Source organism: Colletotrichum truncatum, assembly GCF_014235925.2.
Source record: "Colletotrichum truncatum strain CMES1059 chromosome Unknown Contig_0008, whole genome shotgun sequence".
In the NCBI taxonomy this organism is placed as follows: domain Eukaryota; kingdom Fungi; phylum Ascomycota; class Sordariomycetes; order Glomerellales; family Glomerellaceae; genus Colletotrichum; species Colletotrichum truncatum.
In genome coordinates, this window is record NW_027222405.1 from 2,194,709 (window position 1) to 2,211,865 (window position 17,157).

General features: G+C 52.2%; 4 protein-coding genes across 4 annotated transcripts; 2 read left to right on the top strand and 2 right to left on the bottom strand.

The window, feature by feature from the left end:
• Positions 1-168: 168 nt before the first annotated feature.
• On the bottom strand, positions 169-2,711 carry CTRU02_212073 (glycosyl hydrolase family 92 protein; the record flags this gene model as incomplete). The annotated part of the gene is made up of 4 exons (XM_070205775.1): positions 169-1,479; positions 1,532-2,008; positions 2,066-2,581; positions 2,631-2,711. The coding sequence occupies 4 exons, from the start codon at positions 2,709-2,711 to the stop codon at positions 169-171; spliced, it is 2,385 nt and encodes a 794-aa protein (XP_070060588.1).
• Positions 2,712-5,692: 2,981 nt separating this feature from the next.
• Positions 5,693-8,184, top strand: CTRU02_212074 (uncharacterized protein; the record flags this gene model as incomplete). The annotated part of the gene is made up of 3 exons (XM_036725097.1): positions 5,693-6,194; positions 6,358-7,881; positions 7,940-8,184. 3 exons carry the CDS (start codon positions 5,693-5,695, stop codon positions 8,182-8,184), a joined length of 2,271 nt encoding a protein of 756 aa, XP_036583262.1.
• Positions 8,185-9,051: 867 nt separating this feature from the next.
• On the bottom strand, positions 9,052-12,292 carry CTRU02_212075 (exocyst complex component sec5; the record flags this gene model as incomplete). The annotated part of the gene is made up of 3 exons (XM_036725096.1): positions 9,052-9,771; positions 9,818-11,901; positions 11,956-12,292. The coding sequence occupies 3 exons, from the start codon at positions 12,290-12,292 to the stop codon at positions 9,052-9,054; spliced, it is 3,141 nt and encodes a 1,046-aa protein (XP_036583261.1).
• A 1,050-nt stretch (positions 12,293-13,342) lies between these two features.
• On the top strand, positions 13,343-14,907 carry CTRU02_212076 (isocitrate nad-dependent; the record flags this gene model as incomplete). The annotated part of the gene is made up of 5 exons (XM_036725095.1): positions 13,343-13,429; positions 13,550-13,606; positions 13,773-13,859; positions 13,928-14,050; positions 14,116-14,907. 5 exons carry the CDS (start codon positions 13,343-13,345, stop codon positions 14,905-14,907), a joined length of 1,146 nt encoding a protein of 381 aa, XP_036583260.1.
• Between the last annotated feature and the right edge of the window lie 2,250 nt (positions 14,908-17,157).

Sequence of the window (17,157 nt, forward strand, 5' to 3'; positions counted from 1 at the left end):
TCGATTGTTGCTTTTCCATTCGAATAGACGATACATCAAAGAAAGGCCCTCTTTAGCAGGAAAAAGCATGCCGTATTTTAATGTCATATATCGGTAAATGTCACATGTTATATTCTAGTTCTCAAGACGATGCCTAGCAAACAAACCCTCCTAAATAAGTTCTGCAACCTACCATACAATAACCTTCTGCTGGTCACGGCGCCACCACCGCTTACGTAGTTGCTGCCTCAGTGCTGCGGGTAGCTCGGAGGACTCTCCGCTGGCTGGGCTCGGCGGTAGCTTACCCGTTGCCCAGTTCTTGGGCTCAGATCCTAGTTCGAACTCGAGTGAGCCTCCCTCGGCGAAGATGTCGCCCCACGACACCCATGATTTGTCCCACTTCTCTCCGTTAACACGGAGCGACTGCACATAAAAAGAATCCTCAGAACCGCCTGTCGATGTAACGTTGAGCTCCCGTCCGCCACCGAGCGAGATAGTCAAGTCAGAAAACCACGGTGAACCAATGAGGAAGGTCGTCTGACCCGTAAGGGGATACAGTCCAATCATGTTCCAAAGCAGCCATGATTCCATCGCCCCGGCATCAGAGTTGCCCGGAAGACCGTTGGGCGTGGGCTTGTAGTACGACTTCGCTACGAACCTCGAGCGCTCCACGGTGAGGTGCTGCTTGTTGACGAAGTTGAACAGATAAGGAGTACCGAAGCTGGGTTCGTTACCAGGATTGAAGATGGTGTTCCCAAACGCGCCGTTTCCTTTGTATTGCCCCGGCTCGAACGTCTTCTCTAACCTGTCGGAGTACTTCTGGGGTCCTCCGGCCAGCTCTATCATGTGCGCTGCGTCATGGTGTGCGTTGAACGAATACTCCCAAGGAGTGGCCTGGTAGTACGCTTCAGCCCAGTAGCACCCGCCGCAGTCAAGGGGGTCCTGTGGTGGGAAGCTGCCATCAGCGTTACGTGGGCCCATAAAGCCACTGAAGCCGAGCGCTTGCATATCCTTGTTCCAGTGATTGCGCCAGTTGCGCGAACGCTGTAGGTATTTATCGGCGGTGTCGGAGAGACCCATGCCCTTGGCAACTTGGTATACGGCAAAGTCATTGGTGGCATACTCAACCGCACGGCTCACGGCGCGGGCGAACTTGGGGGTGATGAAGCCGTACTCGAGCCAATCCGGAAGAGCTCCACGGCCTTCTTTGGTTGACCCGGAACGATCTCGAGGGTCATTATTGTTGGGGGGAACGACCTCAGCATTTTTGAGCATGGCGGATAGGCCGTCGTCCCAGTTAATTTTGCCACGGACGCCCTTCACGTACGCGTCAGCGAGAACGTTGTCACTATTGGAGCCACCCTGAACGGCGCCATTCCAAAAAGAAGAGCGGGCATCGGAGACATAACCCTCATGTCTCCAGATGTCTATCATTGAGCGGATAAACTCTTCATATGCTTCTGGCTGAAGAATGTGGAGGAGAGATGTGGTGCATCGGAACTAGGTGCCTGCGTCAGTGCTGCAGAGGTGGATACTCATGTCCAAGACTTACGGTGTCCCAGAAAGTAAAAATGTCGTCGTAATAAGGCTCACTAGACTCCCAAAGCGGGTTCTCGCCTGTCTTGTTGGTCGGGAGCAAGTTCATGAAGTACAATGCCGTGTATAGCTGGTTCAGTTTCCTGGTGTCCGTCTCGGAGGTTCTGACCTTAGAAAGAACCTCGGTAGTCCACGCCTGTCGGGTAGCCTCTCTGACGGAAGAGAGGCTCCTTTCTGCGGGGATCTCTGAATTAACATTACTGCAAGCTTGCGAAGTGGAAATAAATGAAACTCCGACCCTTGACGTAACAGTAGCGTCCTTGAAGGTGAAAATAGCGCCCAGTCGCTGTGTCCTGGACTCATAACCGGTCTCGGCTCCGTACTCGGATAGCTCGTGTGATGTGCGGTCCTTTCCGAGGAACGTCTTGTAAGTTGCTGGGCGGTCGAAATACCCGCAGAAGTACACTTTCCACTCTGTTGCACGGTTCCAGCCCTGCCGCCTGTTGGTTATGGTACATAGAAGGTAGGGGGTGAGCGTGGTGCAACTCACATTGTCATAGTATCCGAACCCTTCATAATGAAAGTCATCGCCCTCCTTGATCTCAATCTTCCCTCCTAGGTAGTTCTGGCCCAGGCCTTGCCCTCTGTATGAGGGAAGGACGTGAGATACGTCTACAATGACATTGGCATCGGCATTGCCATTGCTTTTGGGAAAGCTGTACTGATACAAACCAGCCTTCTTCGTTGCCCCCAGTTCAACAGTGACCCCAGAACTGAGGTAAGACTTATAGTGACCGACTTCAGTCTCATCAGGTTGCGCCCGATTGTCAGTGTTCTGGCTCAGGGGATTGTCAATGACGCCTACGACAGGCATCTGGTTAACGACACCATACTTGGGGGCGCCTCCTGTGCCAGATTCATGGAGCATAGAGAAGCCGGTGAAGTGGCCATCTGGGAGATATCCGGAGTAAGCATCGATTCCATTTTCTAGGTCAGGTCCTAGTTTGACCATGCCCAAGGGCCTCGAGACTCCAGGGAATGTGTTGCCTCCACCAATGGAGCCGGTCTGTGCAAGCGTCAGTTGGTTCAAGTGGGCTAACTTCCCTGTCACTTACATCCGTCAAAACGTAGCCAGCGAGATCGGCAGACTGAGCTGCCACGGCTGACGCCATATGAAAAAGGGTAGTGCGCCGCATGCTATCTTATTGAACGGCGTGATATACCTGAGAAGAGGACTCTACCCGGGCTCGATGTGCTTAAGATGTAGTCGTCCAGGGATTTATATCTTGAACTGAGACACCACGAAAGGTTTCCGTGCAGACTCGGTTCACTTGGCTTGCACCGAAAATGGAACTTAATGCGTCGTCTAGAAGAAAAAGTGTACCCGTATATAGATCACATCAATTTCAACATAGCCTCGCGTAACCGGAAGGATCTTTCGAAATGATTAAGGACAACTAACCAAGCCAAGTCTGCAGAATATCAAGTGACGGATCCCGAGTAGGAAGGCAAAAAGACGATACTGAGGGTCCGATAACAAGGAATGACTTGGATACTAACGGAAGGCACGAAACGACGTTGCAGGAGCTTCCACAGGGTGGTATCCGCGCTGTAACGTCCGTGGGGTGGGTAACGAGGGGTAGGCAAACGTGCCCAAGTTAGAGACTATGACTGGATGAGAAGCGCTTTAAAATGGCATGACGAAATTTGAAGATAGAAAGAGAGATAAAAAGGATGCAGAATTTGAGGAACAGCGCGGATAACGACGTTTTAGATAACTCGGGGGTTGCAGCCTGTGATTGACTGGGAAGTGCTCAGTCTCGGTGCCGTGAGCCGTGGAAAGACTTGGTGCCGCCGCATTCGTCGTGGGGTTTGCTGGCACACTTCACGGTATACCCAACCTTCGCTTGTCAAAGCTCCCGAGAACGGCAGCCAAGTATACCTAAGCGCCCGGCAAATATAAATTCAGGCCCCCAAAGGTTACCCGTTCATGGACGCGGTCACAATGGTGCTGGCACTCGATAAGCGAGAGTAAGGACGTACACAGAATTGGCAACAATTGCACAGCAGGGGTGCAAATAGCCCCCTCCACCCTGAAGATATGAATGTTCATACGTACAACCAACAAACGCGGGGGCCGAACGGGGAAAACTGGCAAAATGTATGAACAATCCTCTGAAGCTAAACGCCGAGATCCGGACTCACTGGATAAAGAAGGACCACTTACAGCTCCCTCGCCCCTCTTGCCCCCAACTTCAGTCAGGCACTTTAGAGGTCACGGCCGGAGACACTTAAGCCACTCGGCCCTCGAAGATAGCCCCTGCATTCGGCCCCGTACCGGGGTTGTCCCACTAGTGATACCGCCGAGGCTTGGACTCTGTTAATTCGCCCCCCTTTCCCAGGAACAGACGTATATCAGCCGTCAGTGCCTTTTGCCCACACTGTTGCTGGTGTAAAAAACCATAATCAGTATTGAACAGGGTTATCCATGACTTAAATTAAAGATCAAAAAACCATCCGCAGAAACCGGATGTGCTTCGCCAAACCCACAGGAGGCTCCCCAGAGGATTCCCACCTCCTCCCAGAAGCGTGGCTAACTAACCATCCTCAATCAATATTTTGATCGTTCGAATACTCAAGGGGAAGCTACTGCAGTATGCAGGAGGAAATGGGTTCAGCAATGGCCTATGAGACAAATACGCCAATGCACGTGTGAAAGACCTTAGGTCGCGGAATCCAAGATGAGGGGAAACCCTGTGGATATAACAGGAGCGGTCGTTTTTAGGCTGGTAACGTGCGTCTTTACTGGCATCTCTCTGATGTCTACGCTCAACTGACACTGGCTACAGGTGAGTCAACTGAGCAGCAATCCTACAGCAATGCAGCAACACAACAACAAACATGATACTATAAGTTCCACGCCTACTGCATTTCGCTAGCTAGACTGTCTTTGGGGCAACATTTGATGCCGTTGCAACTGGGGTGCTCATGATGTAACCGTTTGATGCTGTCCAACGTAAACTGCACCTAGGCATCTTTCTTCCGCAAATAGCCTTAATTGGCAATCTTGCCCTGTAACGACGTTGACCAAGAAGACATGCATCCATGGGTCCAAGCGACATAGTCTTTTTTGGAAAAAAAAAAAAAAAAAGTTGAAGGAAGATGGGGGGGGGGGGGGGGGGGGGGGAGAGAGAGAGAGAGAAGAAGAAGAAGAAAGTACAGGGCGCAGGAATATGGTTGAGCAAATGATCAACAATGCCAAAGTTCAATAGGAATCTCTCGGGCTGTAGCAGTCTTTGAGCACTCTGTACTCAATTTGGCCTTGAGATATCGGATCGACTCAATCAAGCGTAAGGCTGTCTAAAACTGATAAAAACTGCTCATTCAGCCGACAGAAAAGAGTAAGAAAAGGGCTAAGCCCAGGAGCTTCGCATGTTTATTTCCTCATTGAAGCTACTTTGTCTTTAGCGTCTTCTGTGGTCCTGATATCACTACACAAGGTACAAGAGATAATGTTTGAGACGGCTGTCTTGAGGCAATTGCTGCATCGGAGGCACTGCGAAGAAGGTAAGACACCCCCTCTTCAAAAGAGAAAACCACACGATGTTTATCAATGCAATGCCGTTATGAACAAAGGTTTGTAAACTTCAGATTCTCAATTGTCCTCGACTAGGAATGGTAAATGGTAGTATGTCCAGCAAATATGACATCTGATAGCACCTGAAAGCTGGGTATACATATCACGTGATAAATTACCCCACCATAATTAATCCGGTAGGTGGCTGGCAGGGCTGTTTCGGACTATCCTCATCCAAAAATGGTACAGAGCGGTGTGAAAATTTGGCAGAATTTGTGAATTGCATCGCTCTGCTCAGGTCAAACCAAGGCATATTGTTCGTTGTCGCACGCTGGGAAAATCCAGGCAGGGCAATTTTTTGCCTACAGTGTCCTGGAAGGGCTTATACAATATTGGAATATCTTTTCCGTTTGCCAGAGCACTGATCTGTCAGCAATTCATTCACATCGACACTGAGGGCAGAATTTCAAAGGCGGTCTACAGCAAGCGGTCTCTCATCGACCAGGCCTCCGGCGGTCAACAGTATATGCTCCGTTCCGGAAGACAGCGCCTTTTGATACTCGGCCTGGATTCTCGGCCGGAGACGCCTATATAGCCATTATGGGCCGAAAACCAAACCCCGTTATTGGGGAATACTTTACGCGGGGCCCCAAGTTGGCAGACTCTAGCAACCGGTATCCTCATACCTGCAAGTTATGCGGTGAAAACTTCCCCAAAGGCCGTGGCGAGGTTTTACACAAGCACATCACCGAGAAATGTCCCGCAATTACACCCGAAGAGCGTATAAATGCTGCTCTTGGATTTGCTGGTCTTCACTCCGGCGCCTCAGCTCCGCGCTCAATGAATCTCACTGTCAACCAGCTCGATGGTGCCGCTGCTGATATTGCACCTGAGGCTCCGGAGAACTGGTCTGCCCTTCGCACCTTGGCCGAAGCATCGCGGCAGGTTGGAGAAAATGAAATGGGCGTTCCTGCAGCTCCTGGTCGAGAAGTTGCAGACTCGACCGCCCGTCAGCTGCAAATTGGCTTTGAGGTCCAGGAACAGTTCACCTTGGAAAATCCACCGGTGAGCTATGAGAATCGACTCCTGCGTGAAAGAAAGGGTAAGTCATAAACACTTCCTTCTGTTACCTTCACTATCACTCTCATTCTGTTGTATCACTCTCTGTCATTGAGATGGCATCTCTCTTTCAATTCATGTGCACGACGTTTTGTATTATTTCATTCAGCTATGAGACCGGACATTTGACACTGATTGTCATACAGAGTCGAGTTCCCAAGACAGTGCCAATCCTTTGAGTTACCTCACAACCGAAGAGAAAATGGAGCATCTCCAGGCGGCAACTCAGCAACCAAACAATCACCCACTGGACTCGTCGGACCTCTCTGTCGCTGCCGCTGCAACCGCTCGCCTCACTCACACCCTCATGGACCCTCAGCTGACCGCTGATCACAATGAACCCCAGGTCATGAGCCCCATCATGCCACCGGTAGATGTCAACAACGCCGTCTCTGAAGTCAACAACACTCCTCAGCAGCCCTGGGGGGAGATGACTTACATGGCCACCAACCACAACCCCACTACCGCGACTCATGTGGCACCTATTGCACCACCTCACAGAGGCGGCACTCGGATGCCCATCGGCAACGGAACCTCGAGTGAGCATAAGAGAAAGGCTTACACGCCGGTCCGACGAAAAGAAGTCCAAGCTGCCCGCAAGAAAGGTGCCTGTATAAGATGCCGTATCCTTCGCAAGACTTGCGGCGTCCATGACCCCTGTGATCAATGCCGCAAGATTCAAGGTCCCCGCCACTGGACCTACCCTTGTGTTCGGACTCGCCTTAGCCAAGAGTTAACACTTTACTCAGCCGCTTTGATTGTTGTGCTGGCACAGACTAGAGTTAAGCAAGCTAGACAGACGTACCAGTTGTTGTCAAACGGCACCTCTCTCGTGGTGTCCCTTTGGGAAGACAGCCCCAGCTTGAGCCTTGCTGCCCTGGTAACCCCTCGTCAAACTCAACCCCAAACTGTCGCTGAAGAGACAGAGCAGACCAACGGAGAGGGCCAGGCGCTCTTCCAGGTTGTCATGATTGACCAAGATAAGGAAGATCTTCCAGCTCGCATGGAGGAGTTCCTCAAGTTAATCTTACCCACCCTCATCCAGCGAGAGCCATCTCACTTTATGCAAGTCGTCTTGGAGTCCGCCCAGAAGTTTCCGCAAGAGAAGGCCACTGGCAAGATTCTGAAGCTCGCTATTGATCTGTGGGGTCTTATTGAGATTCTTGATCGAGAACGTGGTTGGTACATCTCCGAGGAGCGGGAAGGCATTGTCGTGCCCCGTGGCCCCGAGGACTTTGCAGGCAGTGATGATCAGGATATATACAATCTGATCACCTTCCAGCTGTCAGCCGCCACCGAGCGCAGGGCTAACAACGTCTCCAACAAACTCATCAGCGAGCTCCAGCGCTGCCTCGAGAATGGCAAGGCCAGGATTCACTTCGATGTCTATCTCTCGATTCTGATCCTTCTCCACTGCCTTGAGAAGACAACTTGGACTTTCAAGGTGTGGGAGATGGACGACTTCCGCCAACGCTGGCCCCTCGACCGTCCACCTTCGTCTTACGTCAACCAGGGCCACGAAATTGCAGATTTGCTTAAGATGCTTCTGACTCTTCGGAAGGCTCATCCCAAGACTTTCCGAGCCCTTGATGGACGGTTGGCCGTTCTGGACGTTGGCGACACCGATTTCGCGCCAGTGGTAGAGTTCTTCAGCGCACTGAACCTAGATTGTAAGGCGCCTCCTCATTCCACCCCTTCCTGTCTTGCAAGCTCTTACAATATTTATAGATGATGATGTCGTTCGCAAGCTTGAGACATGCGCATTCAGTCCAGAGACCTCCCGATCTTTGGAACTCCACTTTTGTAGCCATGTTCTTCTTCCGCCTAAGGAGGGAGAAAATGCAGCTGGCCACCACATTGGTGCTCCTACCAGCTCCGGCCACACCACGCCCCCTCCTCTAGCTCCTCCTTCCGCTCCTTCTGCTGTTGCTTCTCCTCCTTCCTCCGAGGCGCTTCCTCAGGCGCTGCCTTAGTATGGAGCGTATCCGTTTGTTTTCTAAACCTCGGGAGTACCACAGCGGCATGTAGGTTTCATGCCAAAGCCCGAGACCACACGCACCCCCGGGTATGTCTTCTGCGTGTCCACTGCTCACGAATGCAGTCCTTCCACGAACAGGAGTGACTGGCTTCTTTCTATGACGAATGAATGGATGAGAACCAAGAAAATAAAAGAAGAACCAAACCAAGCGCAAATCAGCATTGGGAATGATACCACCAAAAGAAAAAAAGAAGAAAAAAAAGTATTAATGATGTACGACCTCTCACTTGCAACATACATAAAAGGGAACTGGAACAAAAAAGGAAAGACAAAAGCAATGGCCGAAGAAGAGACCACAGAACTTTGGCATATCAAAAAGAAGAGAGGTTCCCACAGGCTCGATGGGCGAACTCAACGACATAGGTTCCTCTTGGTGATGGGAACGCATCTTTAACCCTACGTGGAGGACGGACTGGGAGGAAAAAGGAACATACACGGACTTCGTAGACGGTTTTTTCTGTTTATAGATGGCTTGCAAACCCCCGTTCTCCAGGGAACCTACAGGAGGGTTTGCCCGTAGATACCCGCTTGCCGCAATTACCAACGCTTCTTACGATAGCTTGAGGAATTTCTTGAAGAGCCAGCCACCTTTGACTGGCTGTAGTATAATCAAATATTGCACAAGATTTGTGGGTTAAGCGACATAAATATTCATTTGCTCATCTCACGCCTCGTAGTAACATGATCCTCCACTTTCACCTTCATGTTCACGTCCACTTCTCAGCACCCGACAATCTAGTGGCCACGCGCCCCAGAAGATTCAGTAATATGCGGGCCTCCAGCTGCACTCTGGTGGTGGCTTCTAGCCTTTGGTGATACTAGCCGTTGAGTCACCTGTTCCCGTTCGCATGGGACCCATGCCAGGGCGCTTCGGCTTGCGGAAGCACGCAAACTCGTTCTTGCTCGCTTCGCGGAGGCGCTTCAGGACGCTCCGCATTTCTGGAAGCTCGCTCTGCAGCCGAGCGCGCGCGTCGTTATCGGTACGCCCGTCAAGTTCCGAGTAAATCTCACTTTGGAGCTGGGAAGCGCGATCTGTGGTGTATTGACTCAATGTCTGAGCGACAAACTCAACGTCGAGGGTGGCCTGCATAAGGGCCTCAAGCGTGTATCGCTGCCGAGTGCGGAATGCCTCTAGAAGTTCACGACTAGTTTGCTCAAGAAGGTAAGACAACACTTGAGAGGTGAGAGTAGGCGCAGTCGTTGAAACCTGCGTATGGACGAGAACAAGGCTGAGAAGAGCCTCGTACACGTAGGGTTTCGCTTCTCGCGGCTTCTGGCCAGTCTCGGGGACCCAGTCTTGAGACGCAACGCCAGCTCGGACAATGTTCCGGAGCGACTCTATTGAGGGTCTGGTATATGATTGGAACAATCTGGCGTCAATCTGGCCCAGGACGTCCTTGATAGTCTTGGATTCATCACTGAGTTTCACAGAGAAGGCATTCTCGAATTGCGAGTTCAGATTTGGAACAACCTTTGCCCGAAGTGCTTGTAGGTTGCTAAGTGTCAGAAGCATGCGGACATTCTATAGAGCATTAGCAAAGTCCAGCGGAGTGTTATCAGATACTTACCCTATCCCCTGCATCAAGCGTTGCTCTTCCGCCTGTTGGAGCAGGCGGGACGCTCGTGGCGATGGTTCCATCAATATCTGTCGTCCAATCGTCATCGGCCTTTTTGACAGATCGCTCTGCGTTTTCTACCATGCCGCTCAACGCCTTATAGAGCGTTGTGACGTACTGGCTTCTAACCATCTGCAAGAGCTTACTAGGTGGTGGGAGAACAATATCCCCCGCACCAGGCTTAGACATGGCCTCAGATATGTAGAGAATCTTCTGCATGCCAGCAAGCAGCGCGCCCTCAAAAGCAGCAAAACTGGAAGGCATGCGCGTGAGGTCACCCAGTTCCGGCGATCGGTACCAGTCCTCGACATACTTGATGTTTTCGGCGTCCTTGTTCCACGCAGCACACAAGGCAGTGACGCATCTCTCTCTGGAAATGTTCACCAGTGACTTAAGTCTGTCCAGAACGCTGGAATCCGGGCCGTTGACAATGGGTCCAATACTTGCAAGGTCAGAAGCCCCAGAGCCTACAAGCGCAAGCATCTTGGAGAGATAATGGACACCACTGACGGAATTAGACCAAGGGGGCCAGAATGCCAGTTTCTCCCATGTCTCGCCGCGCTTGGGGGAAGGGGGTGGGATATTGTTGGGGTCAAGGTTGAGCCGAAGATCTCTCATACCGGTAGGGGTTGATGCCGAAGAGGGACTTTTTGGTGACATTGGTAGAGGCGAGAACAGCAGCGATATATCTTCCGGTGGTGGCCCTACAAAAAAACCAAAGACAGTCTCGCGAATCATATCGACAAGTTCCAGGGTGCCTTTCTGAAGGTCTTCTGCACCTTGAGGCGTCAACTGGTGGTGGTTTTGGGATTCTCCATTGTAACCCAGCGGCAACGTCCGCTGAATGTTGCCATCCAAGAAGCCTTGCACAGTTTGCCAGAAATCCACTACCTCTCCTAGAATTCCTTGAGACGAGAGCAAACCGGACAGGAAGGCTAGCATTTTCTCCCATAGCTCAATAACATCCGCCGAGTCGGCTGATGCAATCTTGTTCTCCACCGCCACGCGGCCTAGTGACCGGAGGTGTGACGCGACTGCGTGCGAGCCGGGCTTTTCGCCATTTGCCAGTCTTCGGCGCAATACCTCGATTTCGACCTTGGAGCGATCCGACGTCGACTGGATCTTGCCCTTGAGGTAATCGTACCGACTGAGCAACCAAACCCAGATTGGATTGTCATCCACGCCTAACTCCAGGAGCAGGCTGATCAACTCCATATGCTGGTCCTGCTGGCCCAAGTTTTCGGTCTTCGACACGCCGTGAAGGGTAACGAGTTTTCGCCAAACATCCCGCTTGAAGGACTGGATCTGCTCGTCGACATCGTGCCACATTCGTGCTGCCAAAACAATTTGGTAGAGTTGTGTATCTGTCGAAGATCCAGGGGCCACGCTTGCTGCCAAGCTGCGCGCATCGTCTGAGAACTTGCGCGCCTTGTTGTACTCTTCAACAAGGCTTTCGTAGTCTCTGCGTTTAATGCTATCGGCAATAGCTGAGCTCAGCTCAACATATTCCCTGAACTGCTCAAGGTTGGCTGACACAACCTTGAGATTCTCCTCCTTGTCTCGACCTCCCAACGCTGGGCCCCACACGTCCTCCGCCTTGGCGGAAACGTCTAGTAGGGGTGCCTTGATGCCCGCGACACCGTATTCGCTCTCCTTAACCAGCGCATTCTTCTTGCGCGCGTCCGAGGTAGGGGATCCAAGAGAGTTGGCAAGAGCGATGCCGCCATTGCTGCTTCTGAAGCTGCTTCGGCTAGCATGTCGGGAGTGGCCTCGAGGGCGACCGGTCGCAGGCGGAGGAGGCGGCTCTGCGCCTCGATACTTCATCTCTCTGTATACATTATCTATAGTGGCCTTTGCCTTGACGAAACGCTCAAAGTTGGTTTCCACCAGAACCTTAAGTGATGCAGACTTCTGATCGATAGACTGGGAGAGAACATCCAGGCCAACCAGCAAGCTTTGAGTATCGGCGGTCGCGTGCATCTGCGACAGGAACAGGGCAGGGGAGAAGGTGGTTGAAGAGAGGAGAAATCGATTGCCTGGGGCAGAGAATCAATAATGAATCGTTGTATGCATCATGGAAGTACACTCACGCAAACGAGGATCGTCTTGAACAGGCACTCCCAGTTGGCGCAGGGTCCTAACAACACTGTCGGTAGTGCCCAAGGGATCTGGCTCGTCTCGCTGGACGATGTTTCCAATGCCACCCTTCTCTGACTGTGAACCGGGGATTGTGCTGCTTCGATTGCTAACAGCTCTCTCGAGTGCCTGATATCGTGACTTCCGGCGGTTCAGCTTCGCCTTCTTCTCGTCCTTACTCTCCTCATCGTCGGACGCATCGCTCTGGTTCTTCTCGTCGGGCCATTCGTTCGGGTATGGAGTAGGAAGCTGGTAGAATTCCAGGATTGTCCGCTCGTAGTCAGAAGACATGATGAATAATATTACGGTTGGTGCGTAAAAAAGAGAATGATCATCTCTGCCGATTAGAAACGGCTGGAGATTGGGAAGTAGCTCACTGCCAGCACCGATAGTGTATGAAGCAGTGGCTCGTTTCAAACACGATTGATGACCGATTCCATTGGCTGTAAGGCAGCGAGTGACAACGCTTTCTAAAGAACAATAAAAGCCCCTGAAGCCGTGGAAACCGTGTCAGCGAGCGCAAAGAAAAGAGCAAGTCGTAGCTGTCGAGAGCTTCAGTTGGTGATGTCTAGGTTGAGGCGGTGCAATAGCGGCGGGAGCAGCTAGCGACACTGATGCAGCCCACTTAGCGCTTTGTCTCACCGAGACCCTCATTTTACACACCTTGATCTCCAAGCAGGTGAGCTCGGTGAATCCAAAGAGTCCCCACATCATTCATACCGGCAAGGGAAAAACTGCTTCCCGTTCCTGACAGCCGAAGCAAGTGGATCATTGTGGGCCTCAACGCCACGTATGTGGCTGAACCTTCGGCATCGGTCGGTGCTAGAGGTCGGTCATCGATAATCCCGCGGAATGTTTTCTTCTTGAGTGAAGAATAGACCGCCGCTTTTACTGGGGGTGCTTGTCAAGATCCCACTTTTGAACGTCAACCTCGGATACAGCCATCCATGGATCAGCTTAAGAGGCAACGCCAGATGAGGAAAATTAAAGTCCAAACTGCGTTTTGAGGGAACAAACAGAACAGTGGACGGTTAATCTCTTGGTAGTAGACAAAGAACAGAAACCAGAATAGAAATTCCATCAAGGACAAAATTTTTTTTGAATTAACTAGAGGCATGGCCCAGCCAAGAAAGCAGTTTCCGGTAAAGCGGCGGTTTATTTTCTCACCCTTCCACCCTGGTTGGTGCCTCTGCGACGTATTTCCTTCCCGACCTTAAAATTCCCGTCCCCCGATAACGAAACCTTTCCCGGACCAGCCACTTCCTCCCATTTCCTATCCTTCGGTGTATTTCGTCTCCTTCTCCCCTCCAAAGGACCGTTACCCTTCATACTTCAGTCACAATGCTGGCCGCCCGTACCTTCGCTGCGCCCATTAGGCGGCAAGCCCTGCGCGCCGCTCCCCGCGCCGCCGCCGTCTCCCAGTTCCAGGTGCGCAACTGACATTCCCCGGCCACCGACATCATCCCCAGAAGATCCACGTGCCAGCGGTCTTGAGCCGCAAAACCGCAATTGAAGAGATAGAACAGGCAAGGCTAACAACTTTATTAGAACTCCAGATTCTACAGCGAGCGTGTCGCTAAGTTCAACGGTGTCAAGGACTCCAACGTACGTCCATCCCAAACTCGTTGCCGCCCCTACCCGTCCCATAAAATTTTGCGCGCAATTGTATCACCTCGGCCACCTTGTTGTCCGGGCTAAGGGCTCAATTGGCGACGCCCAGGTTGCTATATCGTTCGTTCGCAGATACTAACGTTTTGTTTTCACTTTACAGGGCAACTTCCCGGTCAGCTTGATTGAGGGTGACGGTATCGGTCCCGAGATCTCCCAGGCTGTCAAGGACATCTTTGCCGCGGCTAAGGTATGTGAAATCACATTGCGCCTCCCAGCATAGCAACGATTTGTTTTGTACTGACAACGGAGTGAAAGGCCCCCGTCACCTGGGAGCCCGTCGATGTTACCCCCATCCTCAAGGATGGCAAGACCGCCATCCCCGATGCTGCCATTGAGAGCATCAAGCGCAACAAGATTGCCCTCAAGGGCCCCCTCGCTGTAAGTCTACATCCCACCTTTTGATAACTTGGAAGGCCAATTACCCTGACAATGTAACTCTACAGACCCCCATTGGCAAGGGCCACGTCTCCCTCAACCTGACTCTCCGTCGTACCTTCAACCTCTTCGCCAACCTGCGTCCCTGCCGATCCGTCGCCGGCTACAAGACCCCCTACGACAACGTCGACACCGTCCTGATCCGCGAGAACACTGAGGGTGAATACTCCGGCATCGAGCACGTCGTCGTCGATGGCGTCGTCCAGTCCATCAAGCTCATCACCCGCGAGGCCTCTGAGCGCGTTCTCCGTTTCGCCTTCCAGCAAGCCCAGGAGATTGGCCGCAAGAAGGTCCGCGTCGTCCACAAGGCCACCATCATGAAGATGTCCGATGGTCTCTTCCTCAAGACCGGCCGCGAGGTCGCCAAGGACTTCCCCGACATCGAGTTCGACGCTGAGCTGCTCGACAACACCTGCCTGAAGATGGTCACCGACCCCCTCCCCTACAACGACAAGGTCCTTGTCATGCCCAACCTGTACGGTGACATTCTCTCCGACATGTGCGCCGGTCTCATCGGTGGCCTTGGTCTTACCCCCTCCGGCAACATCGGTGACGAGTGCTCCATCTTCGAGGCCGTCCACGGCTCCGCCCCCGACATTGCCGGCAAGGGTCTGGCCAACCCTACCGCTCTCCTGCTCTCCTCCATGATGATGCTGAGACACATGAGCCTCGGCGAGTACGCCGACAGAATCGAGAAGGCCGCTTTTGATACCCTTGCGGAAGGAAAGGCCCTGACTGGTGACTTGGGTGGTAACGCCAAGACCCACGAGTTCGCCAACGCCATCATTTCCAAGTTGTAAATACCTGCATTACCTGAAAGAGATACGGGATACCTGTAGTAGACTGTACACCAACGGATATTTTCTTGCGTTAGAGCCAGAGTCTTGAATGAGTTTATGAACTCCAGTTTGTCTTTCATTCCCGTGACCCGAGGATACATGTCTTGAGTACTTCATCTGTGTGCCGTCGTCTGCCTCTGTCTCTAGAGCCAGAGCCGACGGCCAAGTCGACGTCATTTGATGTCACATGTCCAAGGATACGCGGCTCTGCGTAAATGGATGTAGCCCTTTCATTGGTCGCATTAGTAGAATCTTTGACAGTACCAAAAAATAAAAAGTCATGAGAACAAATTTATAAAAAAAAAAAAATAATAATAATAATAATAAAAGGCTATTCATTGGTGAGAAACCTGATGGGTAAAAAAGTCAAGTGAACGACAACATTCCTAAAGATCAGCAGCCCGGGTAAAATTATGGCTAGCCTGTTGCTGCCCGCTCAAATAAGACATGGAACCCGGCATCTTGGCTGGACTGGCTCAGAACCTCTTTCAATACATCTCTTGACGAGACCTGTCTTGTTCAACTACCGGAGGCCGCAGATGAACAGGCCCGCCTCGGGCAGGCGGCAGACAGGCAGGCCGTCCGGACTGAACGAGCTACCCACAATCAGCAGTGGAAGTTTCACAGGGGCCAAGACATTTTGAACGACGATGTGAAAACCAGGCTGCGCCAGTTTTGAGAGACTTGGGCAAATGGTAGGTAGGGTCCTAGGGAGATACCGCAGGGCTTGGCGCCAAATGTACAGCGCATGTCCGTGAACCATCTGTCACTGTCAAGGCAGGCGGGCGCCCGTAGCAGGTCGTGGTTCCGCCAAGACGAGAGCACGCATACCTAGAACGGTTCTTGGCATCCGTTCAAGGGGAGGGGAGGGGGCGGATGAAGAGGAGGAGGGGGTGAAAAAGAAGGACGATGCTAGACAGGCCACGAAGTGACAATTGGCAGTTTGACACCATCCCCTTCGCGCGCTGACCGGTGACGCAGAGGAGCGAAACATAACTTGAGGCTCATTCAACGCCTCCGCGCCTCAATCTGCGTCGTCGAGGGAGCGGGCGGTCGGAAAAAGTGTAACCAACCGCATGTCGACACTCTAGCAACTAATACTAGCTGAAAGTAGACGGCACCGGGACCGTAACGTCGGCGAGAGATCTACGGTTCCTCCCAATCTACACTGAAAGCCAACCGGCGGTGTCACCTTTTAGGGGGTGCAGGACCATCAGACAATAACAGTGAAGCACTTAAATTATCACAACCGCATGCCGCTAACGCAAAAAGGTTGATAGCTCCTGGAAGCAATCCAAGGCTTCTAGAGGAGGCCCTTTGGTGGTAGCGACTTTGGGTACTCTGCCGAAACGGACCCCTCCAAGCCAACCCCCGACAATATCTTCTCGTCTGCTTCTAGGAGAAATGGTGGGTGGCTGAGGAAGATGAGCGATAAAACAGCGCACAACAAATATTAGCCAAGACTGCCAAGAATCGCAGGCATATCTCATTGCTATTGCTCTATTTCTGTCGGTGACGGATTCCCGACCAAGGAAGTAGATGTGTCCTCTCTACAATTGGCCAATCCTGGCTGCGAACGCTCCCACAACTGTTGTCGGTGGATACGCGGGACGGATAACGCGCCAGAGGTTGTCGTTTGTCACTTTTACTCGGATCATCGTACCCAGCACTTCACAGACAATGGGGCAGTTGATCGCGTGGAAACACTTGATTTCGCATGTAGATGCGAGCCATTGAAAGGCCAATGCAAAAGCCACTCTGCGCGGTGCTGCGTCCCTCGTGTCACTTCATGTTCCCCCACAACGTCCAAGGTCGAAAACACACATGCTGTGTTAAAAGTTTCCGTGGGCCAGCAAGGTAAGCTTTAGGGTACTTGCCTGCATCCAGTTCAACAATGCTTGTCTTGTCGGGGCGAAAGTAGGGCGGTCGGGCGGTCCTGGCGTCTCACTCATGCTCTTTTTTGGCCGTGTCCAGTGTCCATCATTCGTGACCTAATTGTCTTGGCCTCACTTGGACTCCAACCAGCAATCAACAGGGTTTTGCGGGACCCTCCGGTTTCCATCGAGTTGAAAGGGCGCAGCTGTGAACACCGGCCCCACGTCCTCCGAGTCGTGATATGCGGCCAAGCCTTGGTGATGTCCAGTCTCGCGGGGACATGGCTCATTTCGAGATTCGGGCCTTTGTGCGGATCCCCTTCTCTGTCGATGGAGG